The following is a 27424-nucleotide window of genomic DNA, read 5'->3' on the forward strand; positions in this document are numbered from 1 at the left end:
GTAGACATTGTTAATGTTGTAAATGACTAGTGTAGCTGGAAATAGCAGATTTTTTATGGAATATCTACATAGGCATACAGAGGCCCATTATCAGCAACCATCACTCCTGTGTTCCAATGGCACGTTGTGTTAGCTAATCCAAGTTTCTCATTTTAAAAGGCTAATTGATCATTAGAAAACCCTTTTGCAATTATGTTAGCACAGCTGAAAACTGCAGTTCTGATTAAAGAAGCAATAAAACTGGCCTTCTTTAGACTAGTTGAGTATCTGAAGCATCAGCATTTGTGGGTTTGATTAGATTCAAAATGTCCAGAAACAAAGACCTTTCTTGTCCTGTCTCCCTGTGGTGCTGTCTTAGGCGTCTCACAGTACGGACATTGCAATTTATTGCCCTGGCCACATCTGCAGTCCTCATGCCTCCTTGCAGCATGCCTAAGGCACGCTCACACAGATGCGTACAGAGGCCCATTTATCGGCAACCATCACTCCTGTGTTTCAATGGCACGTTGTGTTAGCTATTCCAAGTTTCTCATTTTAAAAGGCTAATTGATCATTAGAAAACCCTTTTGCAATTATGTTAGCACAGCTGAAAACTGTTGTTCTGATTAATGAAGCAATACAGCTGGCCTTCTTTAGACTAGTGGAGTATCTAGAGCGTCAGCATTTGTGGCTTAAAATGGCCAGAAACAAAGACCTTTCTTCTGAAACTCGTCAGTCTATTCTTGTTCCGAGAAATGAAGGCTATTCCATGCGAGAAATTGCCAAGAAACTGAAGATCTCGTACAACGCTGTGTACTACTCCCTTCACAGAACAGCGCAAACTGCCTCTAACCAGAATAGAAAGACGAGTTGGAGGCCCCGGTGCACAACTGAGCAAGAGGACAAGTACATTAAGAGTGTCTAGTATGAGAAACAGACGCCTCACAAGTCTTCAACTGGCAGCTTCATTAAATAGTACCCGCAAAACACCAGTCTTAACGTCAACAGTGAAGAGGCGACTATGGGATGCTGGCCTTCTAGGCAGAGTTGCAAAGAAAAAGCCATATCTCAGACTGGCTAATAAAAATAAAAGATTAAGACTGACAAAAGAACACCGACACTGGACAGAGAAACTCTGCCTAGAAGGCCAACATTCCGGAGTCGCCTCTTCACTGTTGACATTGAGACTGGTATTTTGCGGGTACTATTTAAGGAAGCTGCCAGTTGAGGACTTGTGAGGCATCTGTTTCTCAAACTAGACACTCTAATGTACTTGTCCTCTTGCTCAGTTGTGCACCGGGGCCTCCAACTCGTCTTTCTATTCTGGTTAGAGGCAGTTTGCGCTGTTCTGTGAAGGGAGTAATACCCAGCGTTGTACGAGATCTTCAGTTTCTTGGCAATTTCTCGCATGGAATAGCCTTCATTTCTCAGAACAAGAATAGACTGACGTGTTTCAGAAGAAAGTTCTTTGTTTCTGGCCATTTTGAGCCTGTAATCGAACCCACAAATGCTGATGCTCCAGATACTCAACTAGTCTAAAGGCCAGTTTTATTGCTTCTTTAAATCAGAACAACAGTTTTCAGCTGTGTTAACATAATTGCAAAAGGGTTTTCTAATGATCAATTAGCCCTTTAAAATGAGAAACTTGGATTAGCTAACACAACGTGCCATTGGAACACAGGAGTGATGGTTGCTGATAATGGGCCTCCGTATGCCTATGTAGATATTCCATAAAAAATCTGCCATTTCCAGCTACAATAGTCATTTACAACATTAACAATGTCTACACTGTATTTCTGATCAATTTGATGTTCTTTTAAATGGACAAAAAAATATGCTTTTCTTTCAAAAACAAGGACATTTCTAGGTGACCCCAAACTTTTGAACGGTAGAGTATATGTGTGCCAATGCATTATATACAGTACTTTACAACACCTGAAGATAGCATGCAGAGTTACAAGTGAACAAAAGTGATTTCCCTGAATCAGATCCAGACCACCGTTTCTGTCTCTGTTCCATTTTGGACCCTAGCCCCTCGTCCCCTTTGTGGTTGACAGATCTGAAATGACTGGATAGGTGGCAGGCAGCCTTATGAACGAAAATGTGCTTGTCCTGTTGGAGGGCTATCTAATCCTCTCAGATCTCCACTAGTGCTATATACTGTAATTTACTCTGGTCCAATCACTATATTACTCACACCTATCCAGTCTATCAGATATGTAAACATTAGGGTAATAAGGGTGCTTAGGACTGAAACTGAACCAGGCCTATGTTGGAGAGCGATAAAGGGAAGATGGAGGTAAGACAGGCAGGCAGATGTATGTGACATCATCCCTGTGGGACAGAGGGAGTCCTAACTTACCCCTCAGACCTAGGAGCTGTCCCCGATGAAGTACTACCGCTAAGGGAGGGAAGGAGGGAGGAGAGGAGAGAGTGGACAAGAGTGACAATCAGGACAGGGAGGACAAGTACAGGGATACCAGCCATAAAATAGAGAGAAAGAAAGGGAGAAAGAGTAAAAACGAAGAGAAGCCATTACGGAATAAGAGAAGACAGAAAAATGGACAGACCGATATACATTGAACAAAAATACAAAAGCAACATGTAAAGTGTTGGTCCCATTTTACATAAGCTGAAATAAAAGATGGCAGAAATGTCTATATGCACAAATTTGTTGACATCCCCGTTAGTGAGCATATCTCCTTTGCCAAGATAATCCATCCACCTGACAGGTGTGTCATATGAAGAAGCTAATTAAACAACATGATCATTACACAGGTGCACCTTGTGCTGGGGACAATAAAAGCCCACTCTAAAATGAGCAGTTTTGTCACACAACATAATGCCACAGATTTCTCAAGTTTTGAGGGAGCGTGCAATTGGCATGCTGACTGCAGGAATGTCCACCAGATCTGTTGCCAGACAATTGAATGTACATTTCTCTACCATAAGCCGCCAACGTCGTTTTAGAGAATTTGGCAGCACGTCCAACCTGCCTCACATCTGCAGACCACGTGCATGGCGTTGTGTGGGTGAGCAGTTTGCTGATGTCAACATTGTGAACAGAGTGCCCCATGGTGGCGGTGGGGTTATGGTATGGGTAGGCATAAGCTACAGACAAACACAATTGCATTCTATCAATGGAAATTTGAATGCACAGATATACCGTGACGAGATCCTGAGGCCCATTGTTGTGCCAGTCATCCGCCGACATCACCTCATGTTTCAGCATGATAATGCACGGCCCCATGTTGCAAGGATCTGCACACAATTCCTGGAAGCTGAAAATGTCCCAGTTCTTCCATGGCCTGCATGCTCACCAGATGTGACCCATTTAGCATGTTTGGGATGCTCTGGATTGATGTGTACGACAGCGTGTTCCAGTTCCCGTCAATATCCAGCAACTTTGCACAGTCATTGAAGAGGAGTGGGACAACATTCCACAGGCCACAAATCAACAGCCTGATCAGGAGATGTGTCGTGCTGCACGAGGCAAATGTTGGTCACACCAGATACTGATTGTTTTTTTGACCCAAGCCCCTACTTTTTTTTATGTATCTGTGACTAACAGATACATTTCTGTATTCCCAGTCATGTGAAATCCATAGATTATGCCCCAATTAATTAATTTAAATTTAAAGATTTCCTTATATGAACTGTAACTCAGTAAAATCTTTGAAATTGTTGCATGTTGCATTTATATTTTTGTTCAGTATAAAAAGGGAAAGTAAAAGACAGAAGCAAACAAAAACACAGAATAGTGGAATCAAAGAGGTGTGTGTGCGCACCACTCAAACTCACTCTCTGTCAGTGGTATGGAGATAACCACACCATTCCCAGTCCCCACCCACAAGCGGTTTCCACCAATAAGAAGGGCTGTTATTCGCACAAAGGAGAAGCCCAGCTTGCCAGTACCTGTCAATCAGAGCGAGAAGAGAGAGATGAGAGAAAGAGAGAGATAGAACACAGGTCAATCCACATTGGATGCATCTCAATAGACTAAAAGTGGAGTCAAATAATATGGTGTCCTATCAAAGAGTTGGCCGAAGCTTAGCCTGCTGGTCCCAGATGTAATCTGTCTGAGCTGTCTTGCCAACTCCTATAGTCATTGTCTTGATATGACAACAAGCATACAAATTGGCCATACAACACAAACAGATCTTGGACCACCAGCCTAGCCAGAGCTGGATAGCATGGGTGCGGTCAATTCCATTTCAATTCAGTAAATTCAGGAAGTAAACTGTAATTCCAATTCCACATATTTTTCTTAGAGGAAAACTGGAATTGGAATTTTAGTTTACTTTCTGAATTGACATGGAAATTGACTCCATTCTTGCTGTTTAGCTTAGGTTCTTCCTACCCAGCATCTTGCTGACGTAGGGTTCGATGTCGACATCCTGTAGGTGCTGGTGTGTGAGGGCGTGGTAGAGACGCAGCGTGGAGTCCAGACGGATTGACACCCACACCCCATCCCCGATCCACGCCAGCTGCCTCACCTGGCTCTCCCTGCGAGGGTGGGCGTCAAAGGACTTCTGACGTGGGAGAGGGGTTAGGGGGGTGAATTGGTTGATTGATTTACTTTGATTTATTTCAGAATATTATCAATGTGGAACGACATTACATGAGCTCTCCCCGACCCATCTATCTGCAACATAACTGCAGATAGACTCAAGACTATGTTAGCCCACTGAGCTAATGTCTTGACACTATGTCTAGGAGCTAGCGTGAGTCTTAGGCTCTCAAAAAAGGTTACTTTGCAACTTCCTCTACTATACAAACAGTCCCTCCCGTCCTGTGACCAACCTCTATCTGCATGCTCTTGGGCTGGATGACATGGATCTTGTTCTTGTAGCCACACCACACTTTGTCATGGACCATGGCCATGCAGCGGATAGAGTGGTGTGGTCTACCCAGGTCCATCAGGTGGTAGTTAGAAAGGTCCCACTGCCCATCTGGAGATAAAGAGATACACACACGCACGCACGCACGCACGCACGCACATACATAAACAAATTATGTAAAGCTTTAAATCATGATTAGAAAAAGTAATGTTGCTCTCATGGAATGTCATTTTTTGAGCACATCAGACAGTTAAATGGTTAAGGCTCATAGGTGAGCGCTCAGAAGAATTAGGTAGGTTAGGGTTAAGTTTACGTTACCCTCAGATCTGTGGAAGATAGCCAGTGTCCCATCTGCCAGAGCCACAAGCACACGACCCTTCACATGCCTGAAACAGAGACAGTCACGCTAATGTTACACAAAGCAACATGCACCCATTTACTACAACATAAATCAAGGACTGGTAAAAATGGCCATTCTAAGCAGACAGTGGTCAGTAGTGGGGGACTTACACTAGACTGAGCACAGAGTCCTTCAGTTTGATGGAGTGGAGACACTTCTTCCAGTTGGCCACTGCCGAATGGACGTAAAGCCTGGAGAAGGGATGTAAAGCTTATGGGTTGGGAGACATATGCAGGCAAAACTGGTTGCCCGAAAAAATCATGATGTTTTTTGTGACATTGTGGTCAAGAGTTGTAAAAATACATTTTTTGCACTTTTTTAGAAAACCAGAAAACAACCAGAAAACAACATCACTATCATGTCCCATATTACATTTCCGCCACTAGCTAGGCATTAAGTGATTAGTTACCCACCAGCCATTTTGTGCTCCCAGCCACATGGTGGGGGCAACGCTGGTTCCAGCTTTCGGGTCGTCGCTTCCATCCTCCGTCTCCTGGGGTGGGGAGTTCGACTCCTCTTTTGACTGGCCTGCACACCTAACAGTGGACACAAACAGAGAGTTGTCTTGAAGTCCACTATAGACTACCACAGTCCAACTACTGTAGCATGTTAGCAGTATTGTCTGCTGCAGAAATTTAAAGAGATGACTAAAGGATTTAAATAGTAGAAGTTAAACTAAATCAAATCAAACTAAAGTGTATGTAAATACACTTTCAGTAAAATTTTGAAAACACTGAACATTTTTCAAAGTTTCAATGACAACTTTTTAATAATGTACTGGCGATATTCTTTCTCTTTAAAACTACTAGCAATTCAAATCCGGTCAAATCGTGTCTTACCGGTCATATTGGCCAGCATCAACCACCGGAGGCTGGGGGTCTGTGAAGACGTGCTCCATGAAGGGCCCTGGAGGTCCCAAGGTGTCGTCTGTCTCGCTGGCGGCCGGCTCAGCTACCTCTGTAGCCTCTGTGGCCTCCTCTGCTGACTGGGCCGGGTGCAGCTTCCCACTGAGTGGTGGAGCCGTAGGAGCTGAGGCGACAGGGACACAGGGTGAGACATTATACACTATATACTACAATAACTATACCTATTAACTAGAGATGGGCACTAATATGGAAAGTTCCTATCGATATTAGTTGAAATTTGTTTTATTTGCAATTGATATCATAAAGGACTTTAAAAAACATGTGGAGGCCTATTAACTATACTTAAAACTCTTCAACTGACTGGGCTGTGTGCAGCTTCCAATGAGTGGGGAAACTACTGGGGCTGGGGGGAGAGATAGAGACATATCAGCACTTGCTGGGATATATACACCAACATATATAGCAGAGGTCCCCAACTAGATTAACCCGAAATCAGCCTCCCACTGAGAGGGAGAGCCACATTAGAGACACAGGGAAGAGGGACAAGAAGAAGAAGAAGAAGAATTGTGCCGCAATTAAAGCCTATATTTTTTCATTGCAAGCCTGATGATACATACACAGTGTAATGTACAGTGCCTTCAAAAGTTATTCACACCCCTTTGTTAAGGCAAGCCTAAATAAGTTCATGAGTGATTTGCTTAACAAGTCACACAATAAGTTGCATGGACTCACTCTGTGTGCAATAATAATGTTTAACATGGTCAAATTGAGCCCATGGGCCACCAGTTGGGGAACCCTGCTGTACTGAATAAAAATGGCAAAACTTTCATCCTGTTTGCAACAAGGCACTAAAGTAATACTGCAAAAAATGTGGCAAAGTAATTAACTTTTTGTTCAGAATACAAAGTGTTATATGTTTGGGGCAAATTCAATACAACACGTTACTGAATACCACTCTCCATAAACATAGTAGTGGCTGCATCATGTTATGGGTATGCTTGTAATCGTTAAGGACTCGGAAGTTTTTCAGGTTGAAAAGAAACGGAATGGAGATAAGCACAGGCAAAATCCTAGTTGAAAACCTGGTTCAGTCTGCTTTCCACCAGATACTGGGAGAGTAATTCATCTTTCAGCAGGAAAATAACCTAAAACACAAGGCCAATCTACACTGGAGTTGCTTACCAAGAAGACAGTGAATGTTCCCAAGTGGCCTAGTTACAGTTTTGACTTAACATCTACATGAAAATCCATGGCAAGACCTGAAAATAGTTGTCTAGCAATGATCAAAAACCAATTAGACAGAGCTTTAAGAATTTTGAAAAGAATAATGGGCAAATGTTGCACAATCCAGGTGTGGAAAGCTCTTAGAAACTCATCCAGAAAGACTCACAGCTGTTATCGCTGCCAAAGCATCTTCTACAAAGTCTTGACACAGGGGTGTGAAAACTTAAGTAAATTAGATATTTCTGTAATTTATTTTCAATAAATGTGCTAACATTAATAAAAACGCGTTTTCACTTTCTCATTGTGGGTTATTTTGTGTAGATGGGTGAGAAAAAAAAATATTTTATCCATTTTGAATTCAGGATGTAACACAACAAAATGTGGAATAAGTGAAGTGGTATGAATTCTTTCTGAAGACACTATAGATAAATATCTGGGGTTCTCACCTTGCCCCCGGTCCAGTACAGGTGTGTCGGTGCGTGAGGAGCAGTTGCTGCGGACCACGCTACAGTTGGTGGCACAGCCCACCAGGGTGATGCCTGCTAGCATGCCCTCCACCCCGCCTGTCTCCTCACCACCACCCTCCCCAGAGTCCAGCACGATCTCACCCGCTGGGTAGTCACTCTCACTGGCCGCTGCAGACAGACACACAGAAAAGCACACACAGACACGCACATATGCAAACACAGAAACAAGCACGCACACACAGAAATACACACCCATACAAATGCACACGCACACAGAGAAAAACAAACGTTAGAGATGATTCTAGTTCAGTAGATGTGGAATTACAGTGCATTTGGAAAGTTTTCAGACCCTTCCCCTTTTTCTACATTTTGAAACGTTACAGCCTTATTTTAAAATGTATGAAAAAACATTTTCCCTCAATCTACACACAGTACCCAATAATGACAAGGCGAAAACAGGTTTTAAGAAATGTTTGCAAATGTATAATATTTTTTTAAACAGAAACACCTTAAGTTTTCAGACCCTTTGCTATGAGACTCAAAATTGAGCTCAGGTGCATACTTCTTCCATTGATCATCCTTGAGATGTTTTTACAACTTTATTGGAGTCCACCTGTGGTAAATTCAATTGATTGGACATTATTTGGAAAGGCACACACCTGTCTATATAAGGTCCCACAGTTGACAGTTGATGTTAGAGCAAAAACCAAGCCATGAGGTCGAAGGAATTGTCCGTAGAGCTCCGAGACAGGATTGTGTCAAGGCACAGATCTGGGCAAGGGTACCAACAAATGTATGCACCATTTAAGGTCCCCAAGAACACAGTGGCCTCCATCATTCTTAAATAGAAGAAGTTTGGAACCACCAAGACTCTTCCTAGAGCTGGTTCGCCTGGCCAAACTGAGCAATCGGGGAAGAAGGGCCTTGGTCAGGGAGGTGCCCAAGAACCCGATGGTCACTCTGACAGAGCTTCAGAGTTCGTCTGTGGAGATGGGAGAAACTTCCAGAAGGACAACCATCTCTGCAGCACTCTACCAATCAGGCCTTTATGGTAGAGTAGCCAGAAAGAAGCCACTCCTCAGTAAAAGGCACATGACAGTTTGGAGTTTGCCAAAAGGCACCTAAAGAACTCTCAGACCATGAGAAACAAGATTCTCTGGTCTGATGAAACCAAGATTTGTCCTGAATGCAGAGCGTCACATCTGGAGGAAACCTGGCACCATCCCTACAGTGAAGCATGGTGGTGGAAGCATCATGCTGTGGAGATGTTTTTCATTGGCAGGGACTGGGAAACTAGTCAGGCTCGAAGGAAAGATGAAAGGAGCAAAGTACAGAGAGATCCTTGATCAAAACCTGCTTTAGAGTGCTCAGGACTTCAGACTGGGGTGAAGGTTCACCTTCCAACAGGACAACGACCCTAAGCACACAGCCAAGACAACGCAGGAGTGGCTTCGGAACAAGTCTCTGAATGTCCTTCAATGGCCCAGCCAGAGCCCGGACTTGAACCCGATCGAACATCTCTGAAGAGACGTGAAAATAGCTGTGCAGCGATGCTCCCCATCCAAGCTGACAGAGCTTGAGAGGATCTGCAGAGAAGAATGGAAGAAACTCCCCAAATACAGGTATGCCAAGCGTGTAGCATCATACCCAAGAAGTCTCGAGGCTGTAATTGGGTCATTCTCATGAAACCATTAAAATACCATGGCAGTAATGATTTTAAATATAAAACATGTAATTTAGTAATATAACAAAATATCATAATAAAGATAATAGTGTTCTCTACCTTGCACAAAGAGTAATTTCAACATGGGAATTAATTATTTATTAATTATGTATTTTATTTCATTTTCTGCTGAAATTCTCATTACCGCAATGTGTTCAGCTCTGTCTGAATGTATGTTATGTTTTAATTTAAACATTGTCAAATATTGTGAAAAAAAATAAAATGGGTGTTCTACTAGATGTTTACAAATGACAGAAAAATTATTAACTGAATATTCATGTATAATAATAATGAAATAAATGTGGGGAAATGAAGTGTCCATGACTGATGTTCTCATCCTCAGCAACATTTTTGAAGGACTGTTTACACACACACACAGAGAATTTTAAATATTGTTTGATTTTGAAAGAAGCAACACATCTGCCAGTACCTTCAAGATGGCGTCAGGTAAGCTGATCTCTTCATATTTCTCCAGTTAAAAGTTAAACATTCTCGTCAGATTGCGTACACGAGAGTATTGCCGATACAGGTAGTTTTCCAAATTTAGAAAAAGGTTCGCTTTAAAATGTTCTATGAAACTATACTTCATTAATGTCTAATTATGTACAATGAGTAAACATTTTCTTAGTCATCATGGCTTCTCTATTGTTAGCAAAACATGCTAAGGTTCCTCATCCTCCACAACACCATTCTCACTTACCGCTGCAATTTAAGGCCAGTTGCAGTAGAGAGAACTTCTGTTTCAGTGATGAGAATTTAATCATACAGACTATATTTTTAAATATATATTATGAAATATTAATGTAAATATTGTTTACTAACTGTTGATATTTTGCTTTATGTCCTGTTTAATTGCCGACAGTCAGCAAGTGACAAAAAGAAAGCTTCAGCGAAGGCTGACAAAATTCACAGAAAAAGTTTACACTAACCCAGAACTGCTGGAAGAGCACAGAAATAAGGAGAGAGAGAGGTTATGGGTTGAAGAAGTTACAGCAAGAGTAATTAGCATATACAGTTGAAGTCGGAAGTTTACATACACTTAGGTGTCATTAAAACTCGTTTTTCAACCACTCCACAAATTTCTTGATAACACTATAGTTTTGGCAAGTCGGTTAGGACATCTACTTTGTGCATGACACACATAATTTTCCCAACAATTGTTTACAAACAGATTATTTCACTTATAATTCACTGTATCACAATTCCAGTGGGTCAGAAGTTTACATACACTAAGTTGACTGTGCCTTTAAACAGCTTGGAAAATTCCAGAAAATGATGTCATGGCTTTAGAAGCTTCTGATAGGCTAATTCACATCATTTGAGTCAATTGGAGGTGTACCTGTGGATGTATTTCAAAGCCTACCTTTAAACTCAGTGCCTCTTTGCTTTACATCATGGGAAAATCAAAAGAAATCAGCCAAGACCTCAGAAAAACAACTGTAGACCTCCACAAGTCTGGTTCATCCTTGGGATCAATTTCCAAACGCCTGAAGGTACCACGTTCATCTGTACAAACAATGGTACGCAAGTATAAACACAATGGGACCACGCAGCTGTCATACCGCTAAGGAAGGAGACGCGTTCTGTCTCCTAGAGATGAACGTACTTTGGTGCGAAAAGTGCAAATCAATCCCAGAACAACAAAGGCCCTTGTGAAGATGCTTGAGGAAACAGGTACAAAAGTATCTACATCCACAGTAAAACGAGTCCTATATCGACATAACCTGAAAGGCCGCTCAGCAAGGAAGAAGCCACTGCTCCAAAACCGCCATAAAAAAAGCCAGACTACGGTTTGCAACTGCACATGGGGACAAAGATCGTACTTTTTGGAGAAAAGTCCTCTGGTCTGATGAAACAAAAATAGAACTGTTTGGCCATAATGACCATTGTTAAAATAAAGTGGTGAACCTGACTGACCTAAGACAGGGAATTTTTACTAGGATCAAATTTTAGGAACTGTGAAAAACTGAGTTTAAATGTATTTGGCTAAGGTGTATGTAAACTTCAACTTCAACTGTATATAGTCTATAGGAAGCCTATGCCCTCATACAGTGTCTATAGGAAGTCAATACCCTACAGTGTTAGGAAGTCTACACATGCGCGTGCACACGTCCACCACACACACACACACACACACACACACACAATCAGTAAGCCATTTAGTTTGTACTATAGGATGTCCACACAGTCTGTAAGCCATTCAGCCCCTTCTATAGGATGCAGACACACACAAATAAAGTCAGTAAGCCATTTAGTCTCTACTATAGGATGACGTGTCCATAACAGTGAGACTTTTCCCATGTTTTGAGACATGCTCATTTCATGTCATGCTTCCTTTCCATTTCCAGATATCAAAAACAAAAGCAAAATTGTAAAATCAAGAAAACTCAAGATCTGACAAAGAAGCAACATGAAAAGAAGAAAAAACAGTGGCGGGAAAACTCAAAGGTATTACAGAAGAAAGAAACAGCTAAAAGCTGTATTGGACAAAACACCATCAAGTGAGGAAGATGTTTCACTTCAACATGTTCAAGAAGCAAAATTAAGAAGTTATTCAAAATCTTCAAGAAGACACAGCCTCCCCAAGAGAAGAGCCATTCTCACCTTAGCAGGTAAATGTCCCTGCCATCAACTCAACTCCTAAAAGAAGAGAGACATCTCTACAGACACCAAGGCCAATGAAAACATCTACCCAAAAGGAATCACCCAAAAACAGGAAAAGGAGAAAGAAAACACTATCAAAATTGAGGTCAAAGTTGCGCTACATAGAAGAGAAGCTTCTGGAGAGGACAAAAGAGATGGTCAACCTAAAGAAAAGACTGAAAAGACTTGAGATGATGGCCAAGAGGAAGCAGGTAATTGTCAACATGGAAGGCAGAGAGTTCCAGAAGAAAACTACAAAGAGAGGTCATCAGAGAACATTACCCCATAACAGCTAGAGAAGACTAATGCACACACTTGTTAGCTGCTTCCTTCATCAAGATGAAGTCTCCACTGTAATAAATGGAAAATTCAGAAAAAGGGCCAGATATTCCATAAGATAGGCATAACGAACACTATGGCAAATCTTCATAGAATATTTCTGTCTGAGAATCCAAGGCACAACCTTTCCAAGGCTCAATTCTTTAAACTTTAGCCATTTTGGATTGGCCAGTGAAGTCACAGACGAGAAACATGTGCTTGCAAAACGCATGAAAACTTTCGTTTGAAGATAAAGAAGCTGCACCAGCTTGGGGCCATAGAAACATCATCCCCAAGGGACACTGTATAGGCCAGTGTGTGTAGTGACGATGACATGTCCTGCATGTACAGGACATGCAGCAATTGCAAGCATAAGTCATTTCACACAACACTGGATCCTTCAACGAAAGGAAACATCATCGTATGGGAGGAGTGCGTCACTAAATCTGTACCAATAACAAAGAAATGCAAAGATGGGTCCACTGAAGAGAAGGTGGGTGAGGAATGTGTTTCTTGAGAAGAGGCATACAGTGCCTTGCAAAAGTATTCATCCCCCTTGGCGTGTTTCCTATTTTGTTGCATTACAACCTGTAATTTAAATGGATTTTTATTTGGATTGCATGTAATGGACATACACAAAATAGTCCAAATTGGTGAAGTGAAATGAAAAAAATAACTTGTTTCAAAAAATAAAAAAAATGGAAAGGTGGTGCGTGCCTATGTATTCACCCCTTTGCTCTGAAGCCCCTAAATAATATCTGGTGCAACCAATTACCTTCAGAAATCACATAATTAGTTAAATAAAGTCCACCTGTGTGCATTTCTAAGTGTCACATGATCTGTCACATTATCTCAGTAAATATACACCTGTTCTGAAAGGCCCCAGAGTCTGCAACACCACTAAGCAAGGGGCACTACCAAGCAAGCGGCACCATGAAGACCAAGGAGCTCTCCAAACAGGTTAGGGACAAAGTTGTGGAGAAGTACAGATCAGGGTTGGGCTATAAAAAAATATCCGAAACTTTGAACATCCCACAGAGCACCATTAAATCCATTATTAAAAAATGGAAAGAATATGGCACCACAACAAACCTGCCAAGAGAGGGCCGCCCACCAAAACTCACAGACCAGGCAAGGAGGGCATTAATCAGAGGCAACAAAGAGACCAAATATAACCCTGAAGGAGCTACAAAGCTCCACAGTGGAGATTGGAGTATCTGTCCATAGGACCACTTTAAGCCGTGCACTCCACATTGCTAGGCTTTACGGAAGAGTGGCCAGAAAAAAGCCATTGATTGAAGAAGAAAAATAAGCAAACACGTTTGGTGTTCGCAAAAAGGCATGTGGGAGACTCCCCAAACATATGGAAGATAAGGTACTCTGGTCAGATGAGACTAAAATTGAGCTTTTTGGCCATCAAGGAAAACACTATGTCTGGCACAAACCCAACACCTCTCATCACCCCGAGAACAACATCCCCACAGTGAAGCATGGTGGTGGCAGCATCATGCTGTGAGGATGTTTTTCCATCAGCAGGGACTGGGAAACTGGTCAGAATTGAAGGAATGATGGATGGCGCTAAATACAGGGAAATTCTTGAGGGAAACCTGTTTCAGTCTTCCAGAGATTTGAGACTGGGACGGAGGTTCACCTTCCAGCAGGACAATGACCCTAAGCATACTGCTAAAGCAACACTCGAGTGGTTTAAGGTGAAACATTTAATTGTCTTGGAATAGCCTAGTCAAAGCCCAGACCTTAATCCAATTGAGAATCTGTGGTATGACTTAAAGATTGCTGTACACCAGCGGAACCCATCCAACTTGAAGGAGCTGGAGCAGTTTCGCCTTGAAGAATAAGCAAAAATCCCAGTGGCTAGATGTGCCAATCTTATAGCGACATACCACAAGAGACTTGCAGCTGTAATTGCTGCAAAAGGTGGCTCGACAAAGTATTGACTTTGAGGGGGTGAATAGTTATGCATGCTCAAGTTTTCTTATAACATCAAGCACCAGTTTGAAAGACTGAGGAGATTGAGAGGGTCCATGGATGCTTCAGCCCGAAAGAATTTGACTTCCGAGACAATGTGAAGTCAGAAAAGGAGAATGATGAGACAGTTTTGGAAGTGGGAAAGTGGGTGCTCGTACAATATGATGGAGAACTGTTCCCTGGCACCATCACACAGGTATGTAGAAATATTTGGTGGTATGGACACGTCATGTTGTTGATGATAAATACTGAGTCGTACTTTATCAAAAGCCTTTTCAAAATCAGCTATGAAAACTAGGCCTGGTGTCCCTGATATTTCATAGTATTCTATTGTTTCCAGTATTTGTCTTATATTATCTCCAATGTATCGTCCATGTAAAAAACCTGTCTGATTAGGATGAATAATATCTGACAATACTTTTTTAATTCTATGCGCCAAGCATTTTGCTAGGATTTTTGCATACCTCAGTCTTAGTATACTTATTATCATTACCAAAATCATCAACCTCATTTCCAAAACCTATGTATGATTACCGCAACAGTTGTTCATTTAATGTTAATTTAATGAATGGAAAAATAGTAGTTTGATATTAAATGCATGTACAGAATCTATACATTATTACTATCCAGGTCTGTGCCCAAACAATTTGAGCTTCTACTTTTAAAAATCGACCTTTCGAGAAACAAGTCTCTCACCGTTGCCTCTTGCTATAGACCACCTTCTGCCCCCAGCTGTGCCCTGGAAAACCATATGTGAATTGATTGCCCCCCATCTACCTTCAGAGCTCGTGCTGTTAGGTGACCTAAAATGGGACATGCTTAACACCCCGGCCATCCTACAATCTAAGCTTGATGCCCTCAATCTCACACAAATTATCAATGAACCTACTAGGTACAACCCCAAATCCGTAAACACGGGCACCCTTATAGATATCATCCTAACCAACCTGCCCTCCAAATACACCTCTGCTGTCTTCAACCAGGATCTCAGCGATCACTGCCTCATTGCCTGCGTCCGTAATGGGTCTGTGGTCAAATGACCACCCCTCATCCCTGTCAAACGCTCCCTAAAACACTTTCTAAATCGACCTGGCCCGGGTATCCTGGAAGGATATTGACCTCATTCCGTCAGTAGAGGATGCCTGGTTATTCATTAAAAGTGCTTTCCTCACCATCTTAAATAAGCATGCCCCATTCAAAAAATGTAGAACCAGGAACAGATATAGCCCTTGGTTCACTCCAGATCTGACTGCCCTTGACCAGCACAAAAACATCCTGTGGCGTACAGCATTAGCATCGAATAGCCCCCGCGATATGCAACTTTTCAGAGAAGTTAGGAACCAATATACATAGGCAGTTTGAAAAAGCTAGCCTTTGCTTTCCTAACAGAAATTTGCATCCTGTAGCACAAACTCCAAAAAGTTCTTGGACACTGTAAAGTCCATGGAGAATAAGAGCACCTCCTCCCAGCTGCCCACTGCACTGAGGCTAGGAAACACTGTCACCACCGATAAATCCACGATAATTGAGAATTTCAATAAGCATTTTTCTATGGCTGGCCTTGCTTTCCACCTAGCTACCCCCACCCCAGTCAACAGCCCTGCACCCCACACAGCAACTTGCCCAAGCCTCCCCCATTTCTCTTTCACCCAAATCCAGATAGCTGATGTTCTGAAAGAGCTACAAAATCTGGACCCCTAAAATCAGCCGGGCTAGACAATCTGGACCCTCTCTTTCTATAATTATCAGCCGAAATTGTTGCAACCCTTATTACTAGCCTCTTCAACCTCTCTTTCGTATCATCTGAGATCCCCCAAAGACTGGAAAGCTGCCGCAGTCATCCCCCTCTTCAAAGGAGGAGACACTCTAGACCCAAACTGCTACAGACCTATATCTATCCTACCCTGCCTTTCTAAGGTCTTCGAAAGCCAAGTTAACAAACAGATCACCGACCATTTCGAATCCCACCGTACCTTCTCCACTATGCAATCTGGTTTCCGAGCTGGTCATGGGTGCACCTCAGCCACGCTCAAGGTCCTAAACAATATCATAACCATAAGAGACAATACTATGCAGCTGTATTCATCGACCTGGCCAAGGCTTTCGACTCTGACAAACACCACATTCTTATCGGCAGACTCAACAGCCTCGGTTTCTCAAATGACGTCCTCGCCTGGTTCACCAACTACTTCTCAGACAGAGTTCAGTGTGTCAAATCCCCGCCTTATCTCAGCTCACTGGTCACCATAGCAGCACCCACCCGTAGCACGCACTCCAGCAGGTATATTTCACCGGTCATCCCCAAAGCCAATTCCTCTTTTGGCCGCCACTCCTTCCAGTTCTCTGCTGCCAATGACTGGAACGAACTGCAAAAACCACTTAAGCTGGAGACTCATATCTCCCTCACTAGCTTTAAGCACCAGCTGTCAGAGCAGCTCACAGATCACTGCACCTGTACATAGCACATCTGTAAATAGCCCATCCAACTACCTCATCCCCATACTGTTATTTATTTTATTTATTTTGCTCCTTTGCACCCCAGTATCTGTACTTGCACACTCATCTTCTGCACATCTATCACTCCAGTGTTTAATTGCTATATTGTGATTATTTTGCCACTATGGCCTATTTATTGCCTTACCTCCCTTATCCTACCTCATTTGCACACACTGTATATAGACTTTTTCTATTGTATTATTGACTGTGTGTTTGGTTATTCCATATGTAACTCTGTGTTGTTGTTTGTGTCTCACTGCTTTGCTTTATCTTGGCCAGGTTGCAGTTGTAAATGAGAACTTGTTCTCAACTAGCCTACCTGGTTAAATAAAAGGTGAAATAAATGAATACATCTTTTTTTAAATCATGTTCTTTCAGGTTTGCCACATCATTTTGAAAATATGTCAGGTTTCAATGAAATATCAAAAATATTAGGTTGTAGATTGCGGAAGGTTTTGCGGTAATGAGAGAAATCAGTCAAAATCAAATATTTTTTTAATTTAAAAATATATTATTTCAGAGTTTCAAGTAACTGTTAATAATCAAGAAAAAAAACATTGAAAATGTATTAGCTTTCCTAATGGTTTTGATGTTTTCAGACCGTTGTGGTAATGAGATTTTTAAGGACTTGTTTTGGAAAATATGTTCAGAAAGGTGTTCAATTGTCAGTAAATGTTTTTAAATTAATGCTCACAAACACTTCAGACCTTGTTATTCATGCCTAAAAAGGACATTTGTTGATGTAAGTCTTTTAAAAGATTTAATGATTGAAATCTTTGAAACCAAGATTTCCAGAGAATCACCCAATTGCTGTAAAAAGTGCTTCAACAAAATACCGAGTAAAGGGTCTGAATACTTATGTAAATGTGATATTTCAGTTTTTATTTTTTTATACATTTGCTAAAATTTCTTAAAACCTTTTTTGCTTTGTCATTATGGGATACTGTGTGTCGATTGATGAGGGGCAAAAAACTATTTAAGCAATTATATAACAAGGCTGTAAAATAACAAAATGTGGAAAAAGTCAAGGGGTCTGAATACTTTCTGAATGCACTGTATATATTATGTTGATTTGATCTGAATACTATGGTCATGTCATGGTAGTAGATTTGGTTCAGGTGGAGAGTGCTATATGGTTGTGTTGCGTTAATAGACAGGGTGTAGGATAGGTAGTCGGTAGTCATGTTATTATGGCAGTAGATTCCTTAGTGGTCAAGTTGCAGTAGATTTGGTCCAAATTGTGAGTGCTAATGTATGTGGTCATGTTGTGGTAGTAGATCTGGTTGTGTTATTATAGTAGTAGGGTGCTAAGTTGTCAAGATGCGGTAGAGTTGGTCTAATAGGTGAGTACTATGTGTTTGTGTTACGGTTTGACCGCTAACCTGGCACGCTGGAGATACAGAGCACGTGGGCATTGCAGACGTTGAACTGGTCGACCAACGAGCCGGGCTGGTTGGCATCAATGATGACCACCTTAATGATGATAATAGTTTTTCATTATTTGATAAATTGTACAAATAGCAGCAACAAGCTGAGTTACAAGTACAACTTATTAGATACAAAAAAGTATTATTTAACACCTTGCTGGCCGAGTGGGTACTGGTCAGGATCCAGACTCTGCTACTCATAGTGTCTGTTTCATGGAGCTCCTTAGACTGGGGGAAGGAAAGGGAGAGGGACAGAAAAGGAGGGAGAGGTGGGGGTGAGAAACGGAAGTAGGGGCAATAAGTATGTTTTCAAACTAAAACATTAGCTAAATTAACTAACTAACAAACCAACTAGATCAAGAGACAAACAGTACCTTTCTCTTCTCTGGTGAGCTGTGGTTGCTCTTGCCGTCTCCTCCCTCTCCCTCCTCTATGGCTAGAGGATTTGTAACGCCGTTGCCGGGGCCAGCCTTTACTGTCATAATTTCCTGAGTGCACGTCTTCCATCCCGTCAGGTCCACGCCCGCCGCACACCACAACTAAACAGAGTTTGTTTACACACATTGTTAACACCGCTCTCGAGCGGCTAGATGTTCTTTACCATTTGGCCATCAGATTTGCTACCAATGCTCCTTTTAGGACACATCACTGCACTCTATACTACTCTGTAAACTGGTGATCTCTATATACCCATCGCAAGATCCACTGGTTGATGCTTATTTATAAAACCCTCTTAAGCCTCACTCCCCACTATCTGAGATACCTACTGCAGCCCTCATCCTCCACATACAACACCCGTGCTGCCAGTCACATTCTGTTAAAGGTCCCCAAAGCACACACATCCCTGGGTCGCTCCTATTTTCAGTTCGCTGCAGCTAGCGTCTGGAACAAGCTGCAAAAAACACTCAGACTGGACCGTTTTACCTCCATCTCTTCATTCAAAGACTCAATCACGGACACTCTTACTGACAGTTGTGGCTGCTTCATGTGATGTATTGTTGTCTCTACCTTTTTGCCCTTTGTGCTGTTGTCTGTGCCCAATAATGTTTGTACCATGTTTTGTGCTGCTACCATGTTGTGCTGCTGCCATGTTGTGTTGCTACCATGTTGTTGTCATGTTGTGTTGCTACCATGCTGTGTTTTCATGTGTTGCTCCCATGCTATGTTGTTGTCTTGGGTCTCTCTTTATGTAGTGTTGTCTCTCTTGTCGTGGTGTGTTTTGTCCTATATTTTTTATTTGTTTTAGTCCCAGCCCCCATCCCAGCAGGAGGCCTTTTGCCTTTTGGTAGGCCGTGATGGTAAATAATAATTTGTTCTTAATTGACTTGCCTAGTTAAATAATGTTAAAAAAATAATCAATGGGTATATATATAATTAATTAACATGACGATTGATTGAACATTGGTAAATATTGCAGATTGTGGCTTTAACCAAGTACATATTTGTTTGTTTGTTTACCTTCCTGTTGGGGTCCTTCTCCACTAGGGGGCGACAGTAGACAGGAACAGGGACGTTCTTCATGCGGTTGTCCTCCTTCTCATTGGCCTGGGAGAAGACAGACAGACAAACCCTCCAATCACAAAACTGCTCCAAGACCTCTAATAGACATTGCTATATTCATATAGCCGTATAACCACACTTTTGACATATCTGATGTGTCTTGGGGAAGAGCTTTGAGATTGGAGGTAGGTTGATATAGCAGAGGGACAGTGTCAGCAGGTTGTGGGGTGTCTGTTAACCTGACTGAGGGACAGGGGCATTGTGTCAATAGCTTATGTCAGATTGTGTGTTGTAGGTTGATGTGTGTCTACTTGGGGACAGGGTTTTGTAGTTAGAGAGGTGTGTCAGACTGTGTGGCATCTGTCGATGTGTGTTGGGTTAGAGGTAAGTGTTGTGTGTATTGTGGGGACAGAGCGTTTGGGTTTTAGGTAGATGTTGTATCAGTAGGTTGAGTGGCGTCTGTTCACATGCATGAGGGACAGGGTCATTAAGTCAGTTAGCTGTGTCAGACCGTGTGGTGTCTGTTGATGTGTGTCTTGGGGACAAGGCTTAGGGGCTGAAAGACACACTCCAGCTATTGTTTTACTTTTCCTGTTGAAAAACAATATCCCAGGTCTTAATACAGTAATGTACACACACTTAAGGTTAAAAAAAATATGTTTTGAGCAGAATAGTGTTTTCTAGATACAAGTGCAAACTTCATGGACTAGGACATTTAAGAAGTTGGTCTGATGGTGCCCTCTGATGTCGTTGGCCTCCCCCTTGCTTGGGGGAACAATACAATTCCGCAGTACCTAACGTCATTAACAACATTTTAATGTACGAATGACCAAACCATGTCTTAGGGATGGCTAACTCTGGACATCCCTTTGGTCTCCACAGAGTTGGGTAAATCTGCTTTTGGTTTCCTTGCACCCCATGTGTGGAACAATCTACAGAGTTCCCTGCAACTAGATGTACTGGTGCCTCTCAGGCAGTACAAATTGTTGATTGGGGACATCTATGCTGAGGAATGATTCTCCTGAGTATGTTTTGTAATTTTGTATTTGTATTATGTTGTATTTATAAATTGTGTATATGCAAGGCTCCCTTGTAAGAGAGATCTAAATCTCAATGGGACTCCTGCTAAAAAAATAAAGGTGAAATAAAAATAGAGAACAAAAGAGAAAAGCTCCCACTGTGCCTCGACACAATCCTGTCTCGGAGCTCTACGGACAATTCCTTCGACCTCATGGCTTGCTTTTTGCTCTGACATGCATTGTCAACTGTGGGACCTTGTATAGACAGGTGTGTGCCTTCCAAATCATGTCCAATCAATTGAATTTACCACAGGTGAACTCCAATCAAGTTGCAGATCTCAAGGACGATCAACGGAAACAGGATGCACCTGAGCTCAATTTCGAGTCTGATAGCAAAGGGTCTGAATACTTACGTAAATAAGGTATCTGTTTTTATTTTGAATACATTTGCAAAAATGTCTAAAAACCTGTTATCACTTTGTCAATATGGGGTATTGTGTGTAGATGTATGAGAAAAAACATGTATTTAATAAATTTTAGAATAAGGCTGTAAAGTAACAAAATGTGGAAAAAGTGAAGGGATCTGAATACTTTCTGAATCCAGTGTAGGTGTTGTGTCAGACTGTGGGGTCTGTTGGTGTGTCTTGTGATGGGTCTATGGGGTAACTAAGCACGGCTCATGCTAGGTTAGGGAGGGACCCTGTGGGTGTAACTTGCCTGTTGTTTCTTCAGCGGGCCTTCCAGTGCACTGTCCAGCTGAGCACCAGTCTATGGGAGAAATAGAGTTAGAGAGACACCGCCCTATATGATGTATTTTGACTGCTACTTGGATGCCATTTTTGGTTAAATATATGTTTTTATATATTTAGGGGGTAGATTTAATATTGAAGATAGATTGTAGCTTCCATCAATGTAATTGTCTGCATCATTTCCAATCCCCCATATATTTTTTTGTAAATATGATATTTAAAAAAAATATGTTCCTTTTATTATTTTCCCCTAACCCTACCACCCCTCCCCTAATTGGAGTAAACTAATGGACAACACTTAGGCTTCTACTTCCAGCTTACAGTGCATTTGGAAAGTATTCAGACCCCTTCACTTTTTCCACATTTTGTTACGTTACAGCCTTATTCTAAAATGGATTCAATTGTTGGTTTTTCATTAAATCTACACACAATACCCCATAATGACAAAGCAAAAATAGTTTTTTAGAATTTTTGGCAAATGTATAAAAAAAACAATAACTAAAATATCACATTTACATAAGTATTCAGACCCTTCACTCAGTACTTTGTTGAAGCACCTTTGGCAGTGATTACAGCCTCGAGTCTTCTTGGGTATGACGCTACAAGCTTTGACACACCTGTATTTGGGGAGTTTCTCCCATTCTTCTATGCGGATCCTCTCAAGCTCTGTCAGGTTGGAGAGGGAGTGTCACTGCACAGCTATTTTCAGGTCTCTCCAGAGATGTTCAATCGGGTTCAAGTCCAGGCTCTGGCTGGGCCACTCAAGGACATTCAGAGACTTGTCTCGAAGCCACTCCTGTGTTGCCTTGGCTGTGTGCTTAGGGTCGTTGTCCTGTTGGAAGGTGAACCTTCACCCCAGTCTGAGGTCCTGAGCGCTCTGGAGCAGGTTTTCATCAAGAATCTCTCTGTAGTTTTCTCTGTTCATCTATCCCTCAATCCTAACTAGTCTTCCAGTCCCTGGCCTGGAAAAACATCCCCACAGCATGATGCTGCCACCACCATGAGTCACCGTAGGGATGGTATTGGCCAGGTGAAGAGCGGTACCAGGTTTCCTCCAGACGTGACGCTTGGCATTCAGGCCAAAGCGTTCAATCTTGGTTTCATCAGATCAGAGAATCTTGTTTCTCATGGTCTGAGAGTCCTTTAGGTGCCTTTTGGCAAACTCCAAGCGGGCTGTCACGTGCCTTTTACTGAGGAGTGGCTTCCGTCTGGCCACTTTATCATTAAGGCCAGAGTGGTGGAGTGCTGCAGAGATGGTTGTTCTTCTGGAATCTCCACAGAGTTGTTCTTCTCCCATCTCCACAGAGGAACTCTGGAGCTCTGTCAGAGTGACCATCGGGTTCTTGGTCACCTCCCTGACCAAGGCCCTTCCTCCCCCGATTGCTCAGTTTGGCCGGGCAGCTAGCTCTAGGAAGAGTCTTGGTGGCTCCAAACTTCTTCCATTTATGTATGATGGAGGCCACTGTGTTCTTGGGGACCTTCAATGCTGCAGAAATGTTTTGGTACCCTTCCCCAGATCTGTGATTCGGCACAATCCTGATAAATGGAAACAGGAAGCACCTGAGCTCAATTTCAAGTCTCATAGCAAAGGGTCTGCATACTTCTGTGAATAAGGTATTTCAGTTTATTTTTAATACACTTGAAAAAAGATATATTTTTTTGTCATTATGGGGTATTGATGAGGGAATAATACATTTTAGAATAAGGCTGTAATGTAACAAAGTATGGAAAAAGTGAAGGGGTATACATTTTATATACATTTTACGGACAAAATGTATTTTACAATAGTTATTTGTTTGTTTTTAATCCCGTCCTTCATCTACCCTCAAATCTATCTCTGAAGACCATCTAGTTTTTATTTCTATTCACCATATATTTTTAACTGTGCTGTTTCACAAAAGTTCTGAATCTACAGTATATACATTTTACGGACACAATATATTTTACATTAGTTATCTTGTTGTTTTCAGTCCCACCCTTCAGCTCCACTCAACCCCTCCCATCCATTTCTTAACACCATCCATTTTTTATTTCTATTTGCCATATATTTTTCAACTGTGCTGTGATGTTTCACAAAAGTTCTGAACCTTTCTATTCTCATAGTTTCTACAATTTGTAAATTAAAGACAACATTTTTGCTAAAAGTATTATAATATTATTGATCAGTTGACTATGACTTTTCAAATCACCCAGCAGAGTTAGCTACAGGTAAATGTTGCAATTCATCAGCTATTCCTAGACCTGCAACCAAAAACAAGCTACATATGGACAGTACCAAACCAAATGATCTAACGATTCTGTCTCTTCGCAGCTAAATCTGCAGAGCTGGGATGGCATGGATGGCATTTTACTTGGACGCTGAATGCTTGCTAAATACTCAGATTGTTGGGCAAACGACCGGACAGATGGACAGGTGGATGAGAGACGGTACCTGTTTGAAGCGTGGCGGTACGCTCCAGCCGCAGGCCTGCATAATGCCGTCATCGCGGCGCATGTGCTCTCGGACCTGCCGGTACTGTTCCCGGCGCTGCTCACGACGAGCCGACAGCGCAGAGTCGCTAAGGAGAGACGCAACACCATTACTGGCCAGTCTAGAACAGAGGGTGGAGAGAAAGATGGAAAGGCATAGAGAGAGAGAGAGAGGCGGAGAGAGAGAAGCGAAGCGTTAGCAAGCGCGGCCAAGCTGCTGCAAAGAAAGAGAGAAGCTACAGCAGCATTGTGTTTTCAAGCAGTTAAGCTACAGCCAGCTATGAGAAAATGAATGGAAAACAAAAGAACACACCCATAGACAGGAGTAGAGCGCAAAATAAGCAGCAATCACAATATGTGATCTGCACTTAGTAATAATCACTAAGAACAATGCACAAAGCAGTAATATGAACTAGCAACCATACTTGCGTACATCCTTTTGCACTTTAGCAGTAATATGAAAGCAGTAATATGAAAGCAGTAATATGAACTAGCAACCATACTTACGTACATCCTTTTGCACTTTAACATGCAAGAGCACTACTAACTGATTCAATATATGATGGGAGGTAATAAATTATATCACACATATTGTAGGATTACACTTACGACAGTGCAACCCCAAACTCTCCCCTACACATGCATAGACAACTAACTCTACAATGTTAGAGGGTGGACAAGGGAGGGATGGAGATGGAGGTAGTGAGGAAGGAAGGGATAGAGGGACGGAGAGATAAGAGGGAGGGGCGGAGGGAGAGGGATGGGAAGGACAGAGATGGAGGATGATCAGAGAGAGAGGGGTGGAGGGATAGAGGGATGAAGGTATGGACGGAGAGAGTGAGGGAAGAATGTAAATAAAAAAGGTCAGTGTGTGTTTTTCTCTCACTCTTCTGGGAAAAACTCCAGGGTTCGGTTTGAGGTGGAGATCTGACACATGGTGTGGCTGCGTCTCTGGGGGAAGCCTGCAGGGGAAGGGGATTTGTAGTGGATGTTGACACTGTAGTACGGACGCTTGACTGGTGGAGGACTGGCCGAGGAACTGAACAGACGGGCGAAACTGGAAGGAGAGAAGAGAGAGATGTACAGTCAGAAAGTTCAGTAAAAATGTAATTAACTGTACACTACCATTAAAAAGTTTGCGGTCACTTAGAAATGTCCTTGTTTTTGAAAGAAAAGCACATCTTTTGTCCATTAAAATAACATCAAATTGATCAGAAATGGAATAGCCTTCATTTCTCAGAACAAGAATAGATTGACGCGTTTCAGAAGAAAGGTCTTTGTTTCTGGACATTTTGAGCCTGTAATCGAACCCACAAATGCTGATGCTCCAGATACTCAACTAGTCTAAAGAAGGCCAGTTTTATTGCTTCTTTAATCAGGACAACAGTTTTCAATTGTGCTAACATAATTGCAAAAGGGGTTTTCTACTGATCAATTAGCCTTTTAAAATGAGAATCTTGGAATTAAGCTAACACAACGTGCCATTGGAACACAGGAGTGATGGTTGATGATAATGGGCCTCTGTACGCCAGTGTAGATATTCCATAAAAAAGTCGGCCATTTCCAGCTACAATAGTCATTTACAACATTAATGTCTACACTGTATTTCTGATCAATTTGATGTTATTTTAATGGACAAAAATTTTGCTTTTCTTTCAAAAACAAGGACATTTCTAAGTGACCGCAAACTTTTTAATGGTAGTGTACAGTTAATTAAATTTTTACTGAACTTTCTGAACTTTTCCCCAAACTAATGAACAGTGGTGTACATTATAAAGCATACAGTACACAGCCTTAAGGTGTCCGCATGCTTCCCAGCTGAAACAGTTCGGAAGAGTTTGCGCATACAGTTGAAGTCGAAGTTTACATACACTTAGGTTGGAGTCATTAAAACTCGTTTTTCAACCACTCCACAAATTTCTTGTTAAACTATAGTTTTGGCAAGTCGGTTAGGACATCTACTTTGTGCATGACACAAGTAATTTTTCCAACAATTGTTTATAGACACATTATTTCACTGATAATTCACTGTATCACAATTCCAGTGGGTCAGAAGTTTACATACACTAAGTTGACTGTGCCTTTAAACAGCTTGGAAAATTCCAGAAAATGATGTCATGGCTTTAGAAGCTTCTGATAGGCTAATTTACATCATTTGAGTCAATTGGAGGTGTACCTGTCGATGTATTACAAGGCCTACCTTCAAACTCTTTGCTTTACATCATGGGAAAATAAAAAGAAATCAGCCTAGACCTCAGAAAAAAAATTGTAGACTTCCACAAGTCTGGTTCATCTTTGAGAACAATTTCCAAACGCCTGAAGGTACCACGTTCATCTGAACAAACAATAGTACGCAAAAATAAACACCAAGGGACCACGCAGCCGTCATACCGCTCAGGAAGGAGACGCGTTCTGTCTCCTAGAGATGAACGTACTTTGGTGCGAAAAGTGCAAATCAATCCCAGAACAACAGCAAAAGACCTTGTGAAGATGCTGGAGAAAACAGGTACAAAATTATCTATATCCACAGTAAAACGAGTCCTATATTGACATAACCTAAAAGGCCGCTCAGCAAGGAAGAAACCACTGCTCCAAAACCGCCATAAAAAAAGCCAGACTACGGTTTGTAACTGCATATGGGGACAAAGATCATACTTTTTGGAGAAATGTCCTCTGGTCTCATGAAACAAAAATAGAACTGTTTGGCCATAATGAAGTTTGGTCGCAAATGGGTCTTCCAAATGGACAATGACCCCAAGTATTCTTCCAAAGTTGTGGCAAAATGGCTTAAGGACAACAAAGTCAAGGCATTGGAGTGGCCATCACAAAGCCCTGGACCTCAATCCTATAGAACATTTGTGGGAAGAACTGAAAGAGCGTGTGCGAGCAAGGAGGCCTACAAACCAGACTCAGTTACACCAGCTCTGTCAGGAGGAATGGGCCAAAATTCACCCAACTTATTGTGGGAAGCTTGTGGAAGGCTACCCGAAACGTTTGACCCAAGTTAAACAATTTAAAGGCAATGCTGATTGAGTGTATGTAAACTTCTAACCCACTGGGAATGTGATAAAATAAATAAAAGCTTAAATAAATCACTCTCTACTATTATTCTGACATTTCACATTCTTAAAATAAAGTGGTGATCCTAACTGACCTAAGACAGGGAATTTTACTATGATTAAATGTCAGGAATTGTGAAAAACTGAGTTTAAATGTATTTGGCTAAGGTGTAAGTAAACTTCCGACTTCAACTGTATATTCTGACGGCATTTTGTGACATTTTTGTTCGTTTTGGATTTCGGGTAAGGGTTTTTTGG

General features: G+C 41.8%; 1 protein-coding gene across 11 annotated transcripts in view; it reads right to left on the minus strand.

The window, feature by feature from the left end:
- mapk8ip3 (mitogen-activated protein kinase 8 interacting protein 3) overlaps positions 1 to 27424 on the minus strand; it is a 95317-nt gene that overhangs the window by 5317 nt on the left and 62576 nt on the right. For 6 of the 11 annotated variants that reach the window (XM_029726998.1, XM_029727004.1, XM_029727000.1 and 3 more), the window contains 16 exons: positions 24994 to 25164; positions 24070 to 24229; positions 21607 to 21657; positions 19829 to 19915; positions 18745 to 18909; positions 18524 to 18598; positions 18326 to 18416; positions 7757 to 7945; positions 6060 to 6249; positions 5634 to 5756; positions 5331 to 5411; positions 5139 to 5206; positions 4783 to 4931; positions 4340 to 4511; positions 3781 to 3894; positions 2342 to 2380 (listed from right to left, as the gene is read on the minus strand). In XM_029726998.1, the coding sequence (XP_029582858.1) occupies positions 2342 to 2380; positions 3781 to 3894; positions 4340 to 4511; positions 4783 to 4931; positions 5139 to 5206; positions 5331 to 5411; positions 5634 to 5756; positions 6060 to 6249; positions 7757 to 7945; positions 18326 to 18416; positions 18524 to 18598; positions 18745 to 18909; positions 19829 to 19915; positions 21607 to 21657; positions 24070 to 24229; positions 24994 to 25164 (1925 nt within the window). The remainder of the gene's footprint in view (positions 1 to 2341; positions 2381 to 3780; positions 3895 to 4339; positions 4512 to 4782; positions 4932 to 5138; positions 5207 to 5330; positions 5412 to 5633; positions 5757 to 6059; positions 6250 to 7756; positions 7946 to 18325; positions 18417 to 18523; positions 18599 to 18744; positions 18910 to 19828; positions 19916 to 21606; positions 21658 to 24069; positions 24230 to 24993; positions 25165 to 27424) is intronic. The other 5 variants (XM_029727007.1, XM_029727006.1, XM_029727005.1 and 2 more) reach the window with 1 other exon arrangement.

Source organism: Salmo trutta, chromosome 32 (assembly GCF_901001165.1).
Source record: "Salmo trutta chromosome 32, fSalTru1.1, whole genome shotgun sequence".
Lineage (NCBI taxonomy): Eukaryota > Metazoa > Chordata > Actinopteri > Salmoniformes > Salmonidae > Salmo > Salmo trutta.